The sequence below is a fragment of the Aphelocoma coerulescens genome (genome assembly GCF_041296385.1).
Source record: "Aphelocoma coerulescens isolate FSJ_1873_10779 chromosome Z unlocalized genomic scaffold, UR_Acoe_1.0 ChrZ_unloc_scaf_1, whole genome shotgun sequence".
NCBI lineage: Eukaryota > Metazoa > Chordata > Aves > Passeriformes > Corvidae > Aphelocoma > Aphelocoma coerulescens.
Window position 1 is genome coordinate 1,459,046 of NW_027184086.1, and position 19,112 is coordinate 1,478,157.

At 35.7% G+C, this 19,112-nt stretch overlaps 1 protein-coding gene across 6 annotated transcripts in view; it reads right to left on the bottom strand.

Moving 5' to 3' along the window:
* The window catches only part of FER (FER tyrosine kinase), a 156,441-nt gene that overhangs the window by 52,882 nt on the left and 84,447 nt on the right, over positions 1-19,112 (bottom strand). For all 6 annotated transcript variants that reach the window (XM_069002588.1, XM_069002589.1, XM_069002593.1 and 3 more), the window contains 2 exons: positions 16,281-16,484; positions 12,712-12,834 (listed from right to left, as the gene is read on the bottom strand). In XM_069002588.1, coding sequence (XP_068858689.1) covers positions 12,712-12,834; positions 16,281-16,484 — 327 coding nt within the window. The remainder of the gene's footprint in view (positions 1-12,711; positions 12,835-16,280; positions 16,485-19,112) is intronic.

The following is a 19,112-nucleotide window of genomic DNA, read 5'->3' on the forward strand; positions in this document are numbered from 1 at the left end:
ACATCAACAAGGCACACAAATCAATGGGTAAATACTAGCACATCATAAAAAAAGGTTATGAAATAAAGTCATGTCTCTGTCTGATCATGAAGTTCATGATCTTCTCTAAGTGCTTAATTCTGACTGTGAATAGAACGTATTTTTCCAGTTGTCAAATGCCATTACTCTACAGATTAATCATGTGTGCAAAAGATATTGAAAGTCACAAAAGAAATGTGACAGAAAAATGGGACGTAAAAAATATTCTTGAATATAGATATAGATCAACAGATGCTTTAATGCACATCCATCCAAGTCACAGAAATTTTAATTTCAACAGAGTTGCTTCTAAACCAAATGGAGCAAATCCAGCACATTTTTGTACCTAATCAAACTAATCTGAATGACAGTGAACAGAACTCCTGGGACTATTAATGCCCATTACAATTTCACCCAGAAGGAAGCTGTTTATGATGCAGCCCTCTTCTTGTGACACCACTATACACCTCTCTTTACCTTCTGCTTGTTCAGATTTTCCTCTTATTAATTTTGGACCTCAGAATATAAAAGCACTTCAGACAAAATCAGTCACACGAATTAGCACTTGAGCATACTCAGTTGTAATCTTAATTATATACCTTATTTCCAAATGGAATTACTTGGGAAATCCACAAGCTTTACCAGATTCTACTTTATTTCTGTCCCAGGAGGAGAAATTACATAAATGCCACACTTCAAGCACAGGTTTGCTAGTAAGATGTTTGGAATCCTATCAGTGTATCTTACCTTTGGAGGTACTGACACATCTGTTGGCCAAACACTAAGAAACAAGCTGTCAGCTAGTCAGTTCACAAAGCAGAGAACTTGGTCAGCCTTGATATTGCTACCCTTCCCCAACAGCCAGGTACTCGATAACACTCATCCCACTGAAGGTTTTTATATGCAGCAGCTTGCTAGTGACTACCCTTCCAGACTCTCTCCAACTACCCAGTACACTTGTTTGATTTCAACAAATATAAGCATTTTCAAAGATAAGAGTTATTTCAAAAGTTAATTGTAACTGAAAAAAACACCTCAAACAGAACAGTAATTAAAGAAATAAAACTTCCAGTTGTGAAAAGGAATGCTTAAAACAATCAGAAACGTCTCCTTTTATTCATAAAATAAAGTATTCTGGATATGCATTATTCTTTTCCTGGATATGCAGCATTCCTTTTATAATGTTACTACATTTCATGGTTCCCTACACCATGATATCATGGGTTCAAACCTTGAACAACCAGCAAAGAATCAATTGTTCATCAATCCTTTCTTCAGTGAAGGTACAGTGGAGTTGTGTGCAAGCCACTGACAACAGTTTGAACATAGATGGTTGCTGTAGAAAATGCAATCCCATTTTTCCTTTTCTGAGCCATGAGACTGAAATGTCATCACTATTACCCTAAACATCCTCAAAATAGGTAAGAGCAAATCTTCCTCCTGCCCATCTCCCAACATCAAAGAGATCACAAATTACTATGCCAGGAAGAAGGCTCACAAATTAGCTGCAGTAAATTACAACAGCATTCAGTAAAATAGAATATATAACCATGAAGTAATACTTAGTGTTCAAATCCCCTTAGCATTATTTTTCTATAATTCTCAGTAACAATTTCAATCATTAAGAATTCTAAAATTGTACTTTTTCAAATTAAAAACCAGCAGTAAAGCAATTAGATAGTAAACTTTCAAAAACAGATGTTTTAAGAATTAGATATGAATTTATAAGCTTCAGCTTAAACATTTGGTTCTAAAAATCTCACCATTTCTAATAGGAGAGAGGAAAGGGAGAAAAAAAATGCCACCTGTGCTTGTATTCAGTTTCAGAGAACCACCAAACAAAAACAAGATTCTTACTCAAACTCCAACGCAAGATATTTCAAAGAGGAAGGGTGAGGAAATCCTGATCAGGTTCCAACACAGCATGAATAAGTAAGACCTTTATGTTATTTATTGTAATTTACTTATCACACGTTCTCTGTCACATTATTTACTTTTTCTACTTCAGAAGGCAGTATCTACAGGAAATGCTGTCACTTTTTAAAATCTTAATTGTAGATGTAACCAAAGTGAAAAAGGCTAAAAAACTCTAGAGGTTGGAAACTAGTTGATTTAGGGAGCTCCAGAAGGAATCAACCAAAACCAAAACTTACTGCTTTAAGAGAACTGAAAACATGTGACTTTCCAATCTCAGAATCTATCTGAGCATAGCATGTGGAATTTATGAAAAACCTAAATATCCCTCCCCTTTCCCTCGTCCCAGTACATGAATCCTTAACATTCTTCTAAAAAACCTCAAAAATACAGTGATATTGTCGACATCTCAGGAGTCAAGTGCATAAACACAAGTGATGCCTGTTTCTTAATGTTTTAAGCAGAAAAAATGCATCAAGAATAGTTTGGAAAGTATTAATTGCTCTCCTTCTTCCAAGTTAAATAGAAAATATCAGTAGTATGAATTACTGCAGCTAAGAGCTATTTCTCCACAACAACAAAAATGGAAAGTTAATCTTTCATTTTCAGTACTAAGGATAATTGGAGTAAAATTCTTTTTATGGCTAAGAAAATCAGAATTGCAGACAATTTTCATCAGATGGGTATTCAAATCTCACTTATCAGAACTTGATGAACCAGACGAAAAAAAAAGTAACAGCTGCGTACATGTGGATAGGGCTTATCAATGTGGGAATAAAAAATTGTCTTTTCACAGAAGTACTGGTTTTGATACCACCTATGCCAGTAGATCTAATGTTCATATCAATTTCATGAATCATAAACTGTGTGTTTCAAGTCCTTCAGATTAAGTACAGAAATAAAGGCAGCTGGTGGAAAAGATTTTTCGTAAGAACAAGTGAGTTTTACAAGAGGAGTTTTGAAAAACCTCACTGGCAACTTCTTCAAAACTGTTTCAGAATAAAGATTCATGAGCTGTAAAAACTGTTATGGAAGCTGCTTTGCATTATTAACAGCACTGTATTAAGCCACACTGATGAAACTCAATGTGAGCTGTAAAACAGAATAACAGCACAGACAGTTTTAGCTCCTTGGAAAAAGTACTATTTTATCTGACTTCTTACTGTTACACAAAAAAACTTTGGGAAGTTCAACCTTTCTGCTAAACCAGATTCTAAATGACCACGGAACAAGAGGGTAGAAATGAGATTTGGAAAAGCTACTATGCAACGTATAAACTGCAGAAGTGACCTCGGACACTGCACAGCTATTCTCTGACCATTATTTCTTGAAGATCAGTAGACAAAATGACTGTGCAATTCAACATACAATACCTGTTTTCTTCAGGATTTTTTTTAAGGATGTGCAGTACTTCCCTAAGCTTCTATTTTTGTATTCATAAAAGGGCTAAAATGACACGGAGGATACTTCAGGAAAAACACAAGAATCAAAGAAAAATAGAGAAGTCAAAAAAACAGCTAAGAAAGAAAAAGACATAGAATGTGAAATCCTTAAGCATAGAAAAAGGAAAGTCAAGTTCGTGTCAGAACCATTATAATTCAAGCACATTAAAACACATACTATTCCCCCCTACTGAATACAGTAAATTCAGCTACCAAACCAAAGTACTCTGAATCACTTGCTAACCAAATATATTCAAACAGACAAATTATCAGCTCTGGATCAGATACACCCTACAAAACAGTGACAGTCATCTGTACACTCAAAGGCAAACAAAACCATACGATAATGTGGCTTTTCATTTAAACATGCCACGTCATTTAAACAAAAAGAAATGGAAAAGCGAAGTCATACTATTCATGCACAACACTCCCCCGAACACTTGCATTATTAAAACAGGCTAAAATATTTTCATGTAAGTGCAAACACATTTTTACTTCCACCCACACATGAAAAGGTATGTCAGATGGGGTTGGGGGAACTACAGGTGTTTGTAAAAATGTCCAAGACAGTCTCCTTGAGCTATGTAAGATACTTAGCCACATACTTAATTCCACCCTGACTTAACTTCAAAAACATCCAGTTGCTTCCAGTTAGATGACTTCTTTACCCCAGGAAGAGAAACACTTCATTCATCCTTCAAAAATAATGCCTAATTTACAGTGGTCAGCAGGCAATACCTTTCAAAGTGCTGCAGTTCCACATTAGAGCTTCCACTGAATTACCATTTTGTTCAAAGCAAAACCCCAAGATCCTTCGTCCTATGCTTTTCTAGCCACACCTGCTCATTTTGCAGCGCCTTTCATAATCTTCAGATAACATGTTAAAACCACTGAAATGGAACAGAAATATCCTGTCAAAATTTCAAATAATCTGCTGTCTTAGCTAATTTGTGACTGTGGAAGAGCAGGAAACAGACAAAGCCACACAGAAAGGAAACTGCAGCCTTAACTTATTTCAGGGCACCAGCGAGGTCTGCCTGCATTCCAGGCAGATGTTTGTGGCTTTGAATCAGAAGTCATACAACATTACACTGATGCCAACAGTTTAAAAGAAGTATGCTGCACTGGGTCTTTTTTACATCAGATGCATACAGTTCTTCAACAAGATATTGCTAGTTTCTCACATACCACTAACTCATTATTCAGAATAGCAAAATCACTGGAAAATCTCTTAGTGGCAGAGAAAAAAGGCAATGAAGGACACACAAAGGCAAGCAGTACACATACCAAATGGCTCTACAAGATATTAGCAGATTCTATTATTACTTGTGTAATCTTCTGAATGCTTTCTTCAGCAATTTTTTTTCTCCTGTATTACTGACTTTAGCTTGACAAAATTTTCCTGTGTGGTCTGCAGCAATTGACTCTGTTGCTGTGCTGGCTCTGGCTGGGGTAATTTTGTTCACAGTAGCTAGTATGGGGCTATATTTTGGTTTCACATGTTAAATTAGACTCTTGACAAAGATGATCAACACATGAAGCAATCTTTATAGCATGCATGCATGCACAATTCTTCTCTAAAAATTAAACAGTGGACATGAATGTTTCGAAGAATTCACCACCTATTCTAGCAGCTGTACAAGGCGTTGGGAGGGGACACAGGCAGGACAACTGACCCCAACCTGACCAAAGGAATATCCCATACCATATGGCATCATGCTTATACAAAGCTGGGAAAAAAGAAGGAAAGGGAATATGTTTGGAGTGAAAGCATTTTTCTTTCCAAGTCACTGTTACATGTGATGGAGCCCTGCTTTCCCAGAAATGGATGAACACCTGCCCAACCATGGGAAGCAGTGAATCCATTCCTTGTTTTGCTTCGTTTGTGTGCACAGCTTTTGTTTTCACCTATTCAACTGTCTGTATCTCAATCATGACTTTTGCAGTTTTTGCCTTTCTGATTCTTTCCTCAGTCCAGCCATGGGGGAAGTGAATGCTCAGCTGTGTTGGGCTTAGTTGCCAACTGGGATTAAACCACAGCAGTTGCACCTTATTGTACCTTTTGCATCTTTTTCTAAAACTCAAAACTCTTGAGAATTAATTATGCAGTGTCCTCCTCAATGTGTCAAAACTCTTTTTGAATAAACTGACCTACAATTAAGCAAACAAATTTACTATTCACACCCTCAATTTAAAATATGAACACAAGAGATAAGGGAAAAACATCTATGTCTACCATGTGCTGGTGCCTGAGGTTGTGCTTCCCCAGTTGCATGACTTTGCTCTTCCCCTTGCTGATCTGCATGAGGTTTCTGCAGACCCCTCCTCCAGCCTGTTCAGGTCCTTCTGAATGGCAGCAAAACCCTCTGTGTATCAGCCCCACATCAAAGATTGGTCTCATCAGTAAAACTGCTCATGCCCCATCATCCAGCTTGTTAATGAAGAAGTGGATGAAGGAAGGATTGGACGAAGTACTGACCCTGGGGGTACAGCTGTAGTTACTGGCTTCCCATTAGACTTTGTACCACTGATCACCGCCCTCTGGGGGTGATCTTTATTTTAGTAATCACAGAGGATACACTATGTACCTCACTGGCAACTCTATTAGGAAGAAATCAAAGTGACAGAAAGGACAGAACTGGTAATAGCATTTACTTCATTATGAGCTGATGATGAAATCCATGGACTAGCCTCAACAGTAGGCTACATACAGTATTTACCTTGCAAATAAGGAATCCGGAAGCCCTACCTAATCTCACCCCTGAATTCCTCCTTAATCAACATTTAAATAAACAGATCTTGAGAATTCAGACACTGTTACATAGATCAGATGCACAGACCTGATTTTAAAAAAACGTACCTGTAGCTCCTTTAGTGTGCATCCTTTGCTCCTCCACAGCTGAAATGTCATTTCACTCCTTCTTAACATTTTGTTCCACTTAAATTGGTGGAGGCTAAAATACTTGAGCAACCATAAGCTACTTCACAGTACCCCACTGTGCATAACTGTAACTCTACAAAGGAATTTAAGAGCACAGACACTCATTCCTATTCTTAATCTACACTGTGTTTTTTGACCTGTGAGAGCCCACGGTCAAGGAAGGTTATGTGCTTGTCAGCCACATGCTATGAAAATACTGAAAACTCAAAACATTATTTGCATTAAAGTCATTCTGACTGCACTTTATTAAAAACAGGAAGAAGAATATAATTAGAGGACTACAAGAAGTTTACAACTCACAATCTTATATAAAATAATTATTAGGGAATGTTTGAATTCCAAATATGGGGAAGATGTCAGAATCCATAAAAAACCCCAGGATGTTAGTTCAGCAGAAAAGCTGCTGCAATCATACACAATTCTAATACAATTTTTTTATTGTGCTATATCAACATCTGGTTATGAAGCTTCTCAGAAAGACAATGAAAAGCCAAAGTGCAAGGCCCCAGTTTTTACAAGTACTCCATAAGGCACAACTTACACCCAGAAAATGACAGAACACAATAAAACCTTTGATTTTCACATGTACATACAAAATGTCAGCAACAAAATCTAGGAAATCTAAATAATCTTTGATGAAGGATGCTTTAATTGAAGTAGTTTCTTGTCCTAGTTATCAAAAAACTTCCACTAAAATCTTTCATTTAATAATTTTTACCCCTTCCTAACAAAATTAATTTTTTTATAAGAATGAATGGTTTACTTCCATCTCTTGCTTCACAAATTTTAGTTATTTTTTCTACTTCCTATTGTTTCACTTGTGCTTGAGATAACTCATTTTGTTCAATTTGCACTCCACACAGCAATATGGCATTCTATAATTTTTTATATGAAAGCAGTACAGAAAATAGGAATGCAGATGTTGCCATTTAAAATTTCTAGGACAGAGACTTTTGTTTATGAGATCAGTCAAAAATTACATTGTGTTTGTTAAAATGAAATTCATATACTTGATAAAATACTTCTTTTTCTAGGTTTGAGCATAATGCTTACACCCTTTAGGAGTGTTATATTTCAATTTTAATCTAAACCTGATCACGGAAAGAAACACCAAAAAGACAAGACTGAACCAGAAACATTCAACTGAGCAGATGTTTAATGCCATTGCCTCTAGAAAACAAACCTACAGAAAACTTTGATCACTGAATATTAGAACAACCCTTGTTACTCTTCGTTCAGGTAGCCTTATGTGCCTCCATTATTACAACACATTTTAATGAGATTTTTTGAGAAAATAAATCCTTTCAATTTTGAAAGTAGTCACTATACCTGAAATTATACATAAATTTGGTTTAGTACTTTGTTAGCACAAAGAGCAAATTACTCTCTTTTTTCCCTTTTCTCAACAGGATGACATGCCTTGACAAGTACAGGCCACCATTAAAGATGATGCATTCCTTTTGTTACCTGACAGAAATATTGCAATAATCTCTGCTAGAAAACGTTAAAAGCAAATCCTGTGACACTTCTCCAAATTCTGAAGAAATAAGAACATAGCTGAAATGCACCTCTAATACTAAGATATGAAACTGCTCTCAAATGTCAATACCTGCAGGCTATTGATTCATTTCATGCATATTCAATACATTCATTTTCTGTAAGTACATCTTTCACTTTATAAACACTCACTTCTCATAGTGAATTCAATTTCCTTAAAGAAAATTGAAGATATATTTTGACATTTAAAAATGCATGTATTAGACTTTAATTACACCCATGAGAATTGCAGCTTTAGGCCAAAACCCAACACACAGAGACCACAACCACCACGTGCTTCTTGGCCGGATGGGTGGGCATCACACAGGTAATTCAGGGTGCCCCAGGAATCCTCTCTGGAGCGACAAATCTAGCCTAGGCAGAGCTGCAGTAACTGAATCACTCCCTGCTACAGGCTGCTTCTGCCTTTCAGACATCTGCTCCTCAGGAGTTGTCCTCAGGTCAAACAGACACAAGATGATGTTCCCCAAAGGCAGCACTATTACTGCCACTGCTTCCCTCTGCAGCATCTTAATTCTCTCCAGCCGTGAGGTGAGCATCAATAATCGTGTGACAGCATTACTTTGTGATAAACTTGGAAGTCTCCTTTGTAAGTATCCTTGTTTCTATCCAGTATCTCCCAGCAGCCATAAGGGGACTTGCCTGAAATTGAGACCGTTCAGAAGCAATTGTCCTTCAATTCCTCCATGTGTGCTTTGCTGGCCTGAGAGACACACGCTGCCTGTACCCTGAGCACAGAAGTTGTCTGCAACAGCGAACCTCAGCTTCCTTTTGCTAAAATAAAATAAACTCCCCCAAAAAACCCACCAGCAAAAAAGTACGGTCACGTCAGATTTTTACTAACAGATTTTCATGAAAAAAATCTTTCTAACTTAAATTTATAGCCCTTCAGAACTTCTTTCCATGTCTAACTCATCAACATATGCATACCTTGCAAGACAGCATAAGATCTGCAGAGAATTCTCATGTCATCTGCAAACTTATTTATCAGCATTAGAAGCACTACTAAGAAATACCTATTATTTTTCTTTCAACACTTTTCTTTCATCTCATCATTTATGATCCATCACTTTCCTATGTATACAAAACATATGAAAACATATCACAGGCTTCTTTGTCACATAAAAATAGATCAAGAATTTTTAAATGAAAGTTACAAGTAACAAACGTGGCCTAACTCATCTGACAAAATAGCAGTTAATTTTTTTCCATAAGCTCAGCATTTGAATTAACTACAGAGCATCCAAATACCAGGACTACATTACCACTAACAAAATAGTAGCAGATCTCCAAAGCGAATCAACTGGTGCTAAGAATCTGTAACATATATTTGCAGGAAAAGCATTATTTCAGGCTAGATCTTTCCTGGCTCTGAAAACTGAACTCCCTCCCATAAGCAGTTGCGCATCCTGGGCAGACTTGCTTCAAAGCTGTATTTCTGATCCAAGCAAAAACTTTAATTCAGGTACACTTAAATAAAAATGCTATTCCTTTTTCTTTTGATGATTCTTTTTTCTAGCAGTCAAACTGAAGCACATTCACAACTTAATACAGATTTTTCAAATATATTAAAAGATGTATTTTTATTATTAAAAGATATAAAAACCTCCAAAACAGGAGGTCAGAGATGTTAGAAGGTTAAAACACATCCAATATGGTTAAAACAGCATTTTTACTAATAAAGTCCTTGGGTGTGCTCTGAAGTTACTTAGGGGCTTTATGTACCAGTGAGTCCATCAGTAACAACCTGAAGAACATAAATGTGCACTTTTTTTTAGAAGATTATAAATAAATATGAGACATTTTTTCCATTAAAGAAGTTACTTCCAGATATCGTTTTAATGCCCTCAGTTTTTCTAATATAAATTCTATTATTACAGAATCATTAAAATTCTAAGCAGGCAGATTTGGTCTACATGAAATGGGACATGGGACAGGCCTTTTGTGACACAATTAAGCCTGTTCCTTTCAAGGGCAACATCACAGAAGGTGAACACTAATTTTACTAATATGCTAAAGGAGGATAAATGACTGGGGGAAGGAAGGAAAGCAAAAACAAACTAAAAAGAGTAACTTTTTTTTTGCTGTGAAGTTTGTCATATTTAACTTTCAATTTCTAAATAGGTTATTACAGGGACAGCAATTTGCATAAAAAGATTAAAGATTACATGAAATGACAAAGACTGCTCTGCAGCTATAATGTGAACAAAGCAAAAACAGTCTTTGCAGATGTCAAATGAACTTTAAGGAAATGATTAAAGACATCTTGGTAATAGCACATGATGCATAAATTACCCCCAACACTAGGTGTCAGAGTGCATATGCTACTTCTGAAAACGACTTAAAATGTCTCCGCTTTCCCATATGAAAGCCAGAGCTCCATTTAAATTAAAAAAGAGAGCTCACAACACTCTTTTGCTTCATTCTGAAGTACTTCTTCAGAATACAGCAAACAGTTTTAATCAGATGGGAGAACTAAAACCACCATAAAATCATAGCTCAAACCATAATAATTCAAATATTTTTAAGAACAGCTGCTCTAAAGAAATTCAGATCATGTAGCTAACACCCTTTTCAACATTGTCTTATTTCACTCCAACTGCTGGTCTTAAAGCATTAGGTATACTATACACTGGTTTTAGTTCACTCCAAGTATTAGTAGCTATAGAAACTGACGTTCTAGTTCATAAATTCTTGAAAGCCTACATGCAATCTATGCAATATGTATATTTAAAAAACCTATACAATTGCTCCTGTCACTCAATACTCTTCTAACAGTCACCCTTTCCATTACATCACATAACACAACAGAATGGAAGTAGAAAGGTTTATTAACCCTAAAGAAAATACTCTTGAATATTAAAACTGATGCATACGAGGACAAGATAAGTCATATGAAAAAATAGACGCAGCCTGTGTTTTTATGGATAGATGCCGATTATTTGCATAATTTTGGGAAACCTAGGCAGCTGAAGTAGCTTTGCAGTGCAGCTCGGACCAACTATCAACTAGAACAATCCTAGAGGAAATACTAATATTTCCGCTAATTTTTAGTTAATACTAAGTTGATACGAAGACTAACTCAAGTCAGCAAGTCCAGAGAGGAGTGGACTCACTTCAATTCCGCCTGAAAAGAAGAAAAACAAAAAGCCTGACCTTATACTCCGTGACAGTAGGAAAGCTAAAAGGTCTGTCTGGGAAACTGTCCTCCACCACTTCAAAAGGTGGTTATGATACATCTGAATGTAGTGGTAATGGTATGGATTCAAGTTCTAGAAACACCCACCACAGACAGGTATCATCAAGGGACTTAGACTATCTAAAGGTACTGCATTTATACCTCCAAGGCCACAAGGTCAAGTACAGTAATGGTGAAATGAGCAGGAATGCCATTTGGGAACATGTTTCTTCTACAAGACAGGTACTAGAAAAATTATTTGACTATACTTACACAAGAGTATGGATAAATTAAAACTTAACTCTATTAAAAAATGACACAAAATGAAACAAAAATGTCAGGAATATGAAACCTCCCATCTTCAAAGTAAACAAGAGAATGAAGAGATGATGTTTTACAGATGATGTGTTCTAGTTTAACAGACAATAACTAAGATTATGTAGTAATAAACCATACCATAGTTTTACACTTGCTAAAACAGGGCTGCTCTCACAGGAAACCGAAAAAGCATTACATATTAAAAACAAACACAGTATTAAAGAGAGAGAGAAATTTGCAAAAAGATTTAAAAATATTTCATTTTGAGCTTCACTACCCCTTACTTGTAGCTTAAACTATTTATATCAAAAAGAATTACTAACACATCAAAAATAATGTCCTATGCTTTCTCATGTGATCTACAATGAATGCAAACAATATCCTATGTTCAATGAAGCATCAGTTTGGTAATCAGCAAAATATTAACATAAAATGTGTATTTACAATGTCCCATTCTCAAAATTTTAAAATTACATAAAATAGTAAAGTGCAGATTAAATGTAATTTTGAGAAAAATAACATGTTTTACTTTCTTAGGCTTATTAGCAGGAAAGAACTAGGACCCTGGAGTAGGTAACTAATGGTGAAATATAATTGTCATACTTGTTGAACACAGGCTTGAAACCAGTCTTAAAAAAATAAATATATCAAGAACAAAAGGCTTACCCATAGTTAAGATGCAAAGGTGTAAGTGGAGTTGGCTTATGAATGAAGTACCAGCTAGATGGATACTAACTGCAAAACTGCTGGAAGAAGTCAAGGAGACTCTTAAAACTCTAATATAATCTAATACTTATCCCTTTTTGTTTCCATCCTGAAAGACTTTCTACAGTAGCTTCCTGATTAAAAAGGGAAATTTTGTTTTAAATTTTCGTTTGATACTGGAATATTAGTACCTTTTTCTGTGTCTAACTTATTTTTGTGATATAAAACAGAGACAAAATGGAGTTGTTGTAAGTCTTCCAAAATTTCATGAGACCTTCTCCATTAAATAAAAGAAATTTTCTACTTTATAGAAGGAATGGCAGTGAGCTACTACTTTGAATTACTTAGTAGGGAAATCTAAATGTGAAACCAAAAAGAAAAGTAAGAGGATACCTGGTAAGAAGTTGAATGCCATTCTTTGAAAATAGCAAAAATCATTGTAAAAATCAGGATGGAGAGTTGTTTTAGGTGAATGTATTGCAGAGGTGAGACATTTGAAAGAGATCAGGAACAGAGTCACAAAATGAACAAAAAAGGAAAATCTTCTGAAAAGTTCCATAGGATCTTATTTTAAATAATAAGAGAAACCCCCCAAAATTGTTGTCAGTTAAATTAAGGTTCTGGAATGTATGCATTACCTTAACAACAGGATTAAGCAGAACAACACCTGACTTCTTTGTAATAACTTGCTTTGTTGTGTAATGATGTTCTATGAGCTGAGGAATGGTTGGAAATCCAGTTCCTTCAAAACGATACTGATTCTGTATGGAGGCAAAAGGAAAAAGTTATTTCTCTACAAGCAATAGTTTGAACAAGAAACTGCAAAAGTGAACAACCAAACTTCCTTCACTAGTAACAACAAAGAAAAAAATGTACACTTTTACAGAGTTACTTTAGATTCCTTTTCTGACCTACTGAATAGCATTTATACTGACTTAACTGGAATGATAATTAGGAAAATGATAAATTAATACATGCCAAATTACTGCATCAGTCATTTAAGGCAATATGATAAAATAACTATTTAAACTCTTAATTTAAATAGATAGGCCAGTTACACTCAAAAATATTACAGAGTGAAATAAAAATACTCTAAACCAGAAAAACCGACTTCTGAATTATTTCTAAAAATTACAGCAGGCTAACTAAAACATCTATATAATAAAATACAAAAAGAGATAAACAGGATATAAGCAATATTATCCTAATCTCATCTTCCTTCATTTATTGTTTCCTAAAATTAGTAAATCCCTGGCAGAGAATATAGGATGCATGATCATTCTTTAATGAAGAGTATTTACCAGGAGAGTCTAAACGAGCTAGAGACAAAGGCAGGTCACGCACAGGATTCAGAGAGAAGCTGGGCACGATCCTGCAGCTGATTGTGAAACACGATAAAGTCTCTTGCTTTCTTAAGACTCAGCATCTACATGTAGAGAGCTTTTCCCACAGGGCAGTAGCTGCCATAAGCCAGCCTGACAATGGCAACAATGAACAAGTACTGCAATTAAAGAAACTCCGAGCACAGATGGTGATTCAAGTTCATTTACACAACTGGTCAATGAATACCGCCAGCACTGGCATGCATCCTTTCTAGCCCCCAGGGTTGAATTCCTTGCACAGTGCATTTTAAGTTCATTGTTTCTCTTAAGGGTTAAAGCATTAACTTCCGGAAACGTGTCACTGATGTTGGTGAAGACAGCTGGGTCAAGTCAGCGTTTTTAACATTCAGAGATCTCTAAAATAAAAAATGTTTCCATAGTCTGAATGCTTTGCTGTTTATTAAATAGTGACTCAGCTTTGAGTGACCACTATCACTAGTTTCCATTCTTTTCAAATAAGCTCCTTCATACTTCTGTGCTGACGATCCAAAAAACCTGATGCCCCAGGAGTCTCCTCAGCACAACCTATTGCCTATTATTTCCTCATCCCACATCCAGCCACACACCCATCTGCTGCCATTTATGTAACACCTTTCAGGGCAGGCAGTGTCCTTTGAATCTGTGTATTTACACTCCATCCTGACCCTAAGGTCACTAACAAACAAAAATTTTTAAATGGCACAGCCTCAAATAAGCCGAAGTGAAAATGATGATAGCCCTGAATCACAACAGTGAATTTTGATGCTTAAAGCTGAATGATGAATTAATTTATCACACTCATAGCTGCATCGAGATTAGCCTTTAAAATAATGGTAAAACCAGAGATGAAATACTTATACAAAAAAAGGATTGCTGTTAAAACCAATGTCCTACTCTAATCTTCAGTATTTGATTCAGAAGAAAATATGGAGACTTGTCAATGATCCACGAGTGTGATTTGACCAGTCAGAGACCGAATTCTACATTGTTCATACCAATGTAAACAAACAAACAAATCCTTTATACTAAACTCTCCTCGAACTTGCCCACAAAAATGTTCATGAATAAATCCCTCACTGTATGACCCTAACACTCCCAACACCTACTTTCTAGAGCTTAATAGGCTTTTTCTCATTCTCAGAAAATTCACCCCATAGGAGTGCATACAGAGTACTGAACATCTTTAAGAAAAAAAAAAAGTGTTAACTTCCATGATTGACAAGAAAATCTACCACAAATTAATCCCAAGAGCAGATGAACATAATGCTCTACTAGCAAATGTATAAGCAGATAGATATCTTGACCTGATGATGCTGGGACTGTCCAAGTTATGCAACATTAAACAGTATCAGTCTCACATTTCAAATGTAATTGCTAGGAGAAAGTACAAAATTATGGAGATAAAGATAGCTTTTTTGTTTTGTTTCATTTTGCTTTGGTGGAAACCCTCCCCCCCCCCAGCATAAAAGAAGAGTCAGCTTAAAGGCAGGCCTCAAAGTAATATTGGGAACTTCAACTTAAAAGTCCAATCTGTCTTTTTGAAGATCTACTTGCCACATACAATGATTTGCACAAAATTATTTCAGTCACACCACATATATAATGTGTATTTATTTCTGCTGGGTCCAGTCAGGGAGCACCAAGCATCTTGTAAGACTCTAGGTACAGGTAATTTTACTGCTTTTATTTTCTCATTCAGCACTCTGACACATCAAAATACTTTAAGGTCATAAAATCAAAATAAAATAAAACTGACTGTGTTACTTCTACAAGGAAAATTCTAGGTGAGAACTAATGAACACTCTCCAGCATGACAAGTAGCTATAATCATTAAATCCTAGAGAAACATTCCAGCCTCTCTGAAGTTTGAAAAATATCACTGCCTCTCATTAAAAGGAAATAAACCAGGTACACAATATTGAGTTACCCCAGGCATGCTGCATCATCTGGGGATTCAGACAATGAAATTCCCTCAGTGTAAATATTATTATGTGATTAAATTTGAGAATTTTTCTGTATGTGGGAAACTTTATTACAAGAGACTGAAAAGACACCACTACTGAATCAAAACTGAGAATGATTTGCTGCAATTTCATACTTCAAGACAAAATTCTAGTAATGTTATGGGAACTGGCACATTTTGTATAAGTTTAAAATTCTGCAAGGTAAAAAGAAAAATACATACAATAAAAAAACCAAGCAATGCATTAACAAGAATAAAAAGAAATACACTGCATAAAGGCAGATAGTAACTGATATACTGTTAATTAAGTTATCAATTTTTCCTTAGTCAGAGCAACAAGGAGGTCAGTTCTGGTCCTTAGAAGCATGCACACTGTGCAACATCCAGAAGTGTTTGTGTTATACTGAACAAAACAATAACCACAGGACTAGAAAGAACATAAGCATCTCAAGTCCAACTGGGATTTCAATTGCCATCTGTATAAAAACCAATAGAGATTACTTTCTTCTCCATGGCTGTTTCCATTTTTCAGGAAGATTCAGTGTGATCTTTACAGTCTGAACTAAAAGTAACCTAATTTGCACCAACAATGAAAATGGGCTTAAAATAACCAAATGTACATGCATAAATAAGGAGTAATAAGTTCTAGGTTTCAAAACATTTATAGAAATATCTTGGCTTTTCAATATAAGATAAAAGATATTGAATAACCTGATACTTCACATTTTTCCTTTGTTTCCCAAAATGACCTTTTCCCCTGATTCCAGCACTGACGGATATATTTCCAACAGCTTTCACACTTTCACAGAAAGGCTAAATCCATTTCCTACAGTAAACTATGTAGATCCTAAATTGAATATTCAGTACTATATCAGAGACGTACATCAGCATATTGTATGATAAAGTGTCTCCGTTGTCCATCTGAAAACACAGAAAGGACATATTCACCAGGTTTCCCGTGGCTCTCTCGCACCAAGAAGTCTCCTTGCTGTTTTAACAGCTCCTGGGCTTCTATTCTTGGAATTGCACCATGATACCAATCTTGCTCAGACAATGGTTTCTCAGTGGTTGAGATTACATCAAAGAACTTGGGAAAAATATTGAAAAAAAATGTTACTATATTAGTACATTTTTAAGAGTTTACTTGTACATGAAAAGTATCACAAACAACAATAATTTCTCTTTTATGTGTTTCAATTAACCAACAAGATCAAGGCTCTTACTTGCACAAAAGCATATTGATCACTTTCTTTTCTGTTTACCTGAAAAACCAATACATCAAAAGCACAAGTTTAAGGCACCATCCATAAAAACATGTAATATCTTTTATTTGGCCTGCTGTTTTTTGTAACCCATACTAACCAACTCTTTCTCACACATTCTGACATGCTATTAACAGCTGAGTATTATTCATGTCTCTATCCAGACAGAAACTTCTCAAACAAAACCATAATAAGTTGACTTATACAAATCACTTGAATTGGTAAACTGTTTTCGCAGAATTTATCAATTGCATCCCAACTCAATCAATAATTATGAGACTTTTTTCCTAGCATGCACCCTGTAGTGCAGAATACACACCTGAGTGTAGCGTCCTTATGAACTCTATTATTTTCACTACATGGAATTGACTGCAAATGGAAACTAACAGTGGTAAGTGGAAGTTCGTGAGCTTTAACCTATGATTTCACACATTAATTTTAACATGCCTATATTATTTAAGAAACACTGAAGAAAACTCTGTACTTTGTCAATGACCACCTCAGATTTATTTGTTATGGGTAGGAAGGCAAGCCCCCATTTAAGCTGTATGTCATTCAAAACCACTGCCAGAGCTCATAGAAATTCTCACAGCCAGAGTGGTAAAATGCTGAACAAGTAATGCAGTGCACACTGTACTGTGAGTAAAACAGGTATGTGAATGTTTCCCAGCCTCCTGAAGAGCATCTACATATCAGCATGGAGACCTACACCTCAATGAAGGACAACCAAACAGGTGCAAACAAAGCACACCACTCAAGAATTAACCTCTCCTATTGCTCTGCCCTGCTAAAAACCCAGCTTGGAGGTCACCTGCACATTTAAGGTCTTCCTCAGAAGACACTTAGATTACAACCCCTCACTTAGTCTAAAAAACACTAGGAATGATCTCAGACTCTCAGAGTGGAAATGAGCAGACCCAAGAAAATGAATCTACTCAGAAATTCTTGTTTCCAAATATGTGCAATTCTTTAGCACTTGCATAAAGTTTTAGCAATTGAAAAATGTCTTTACTGGCTCCTGTCTGCCTAAGTTATACCTCAAAGGACTAGTTTAGTCCAGGATACTGAGCTGGAGAACATATCTAAGAACCTGACACACGCTTTTGTTTTCAGACATCAACAGACAGAGAGAACCATCATGGATGAAATTCTCAAGGAGAATTTCATACCTGAGATTTGTAACAAGTACTATAACCAACAGACATCACTAGAAAGAGTGTCTCTCTCTACTAGAGAGTCAGAGATAGGAAGGACTATGTAAGAAATAACTACAGCTTGAACACAAATTACACCCAGTTTTTAGAGCCAAAAGCTGTATTCCAAGGTTATGTGTTTATCAGCACAGTGAGCTGCTAAAAAGCAGAGATATTGATTGGCCAAGAAGGTAGTCATATCTTTCAGTTTCATCAACAGTTAAAAATCATCTCAGGTGAAAGCTGTCAGCCACTGTTAAATGACATTATGTCATTTTCTTTCACAAATTCCTAAAATAAAGAGAAAAATTTTCAAAATGTTAGACAATGTTATTTACTTGAACATTTATTGTTCAAAGATGCTGAGCTTGACTTGAAAGAAAACCTAGATCTCTGTTATGTTCAGAGCAGCAAACCTTTTAACACAGGAGCAGATTTCTACTTGAGAGGGAAAGTTTCTAAGTATAAAAGGCCAGTACAGGGTTACTAATCTACTTCATGGCTTTCACAAAAGAAAGTTTAAAAAAACCCCAATCTGACATGCAATTTATTTTATAGCTTAAAAAGGAAGCCACCAGACAGTAACACCTGCTTATGTACAAACAGGCTAAGGCACCATTCAGACAATCAGGATCACATCCCAAAACAAAACATCTTAAGAGCCTTTATGACAGAGAAAGAGCTTATGGAAGGAACACAGAGCATTTTAGACATAGATAACTACAGTGTTGTCTATAACTCTATCATCAATTTTCCTTCCCTTTTAAATTTGATTGAAGTATTATTTATCACTTTAGATGGAAACAATGGAAATTCCACAAAGTTTTCTCTGTTGATTGTCCTTCACTTTACCTTACCTTTACTTTTTATCATATCATTGTGGTTTTTCTGATGAAGTAGGCGGCAATTATTCTTGTCTTCAGTGTTATCTGAATTATTTTTAAATTGTTTTATTTTTGTGAACAAGTCTTCTAATTCCAACATATTTTCTCTATGATACAATATTGACCCTGACTGGCTACAGAATAAAACATGACTGAAAGCCCAGAAAAAAACATTATCAATGCAGGATATATAACCATATTAATATTGATTTCAACTCAGTTTACCACTATTAATACTAGTATTTCTACTGCATTTTATAGCTAGAATTAAATGATAGGTTAGTCTTTGAGGAAAACAGAGGAAAAAAAAAAGCTACCCGTGCAAAATGGAATTCCCACCTCTTTTCTTTAAACTCTACTTAAATATCAGCCAGCA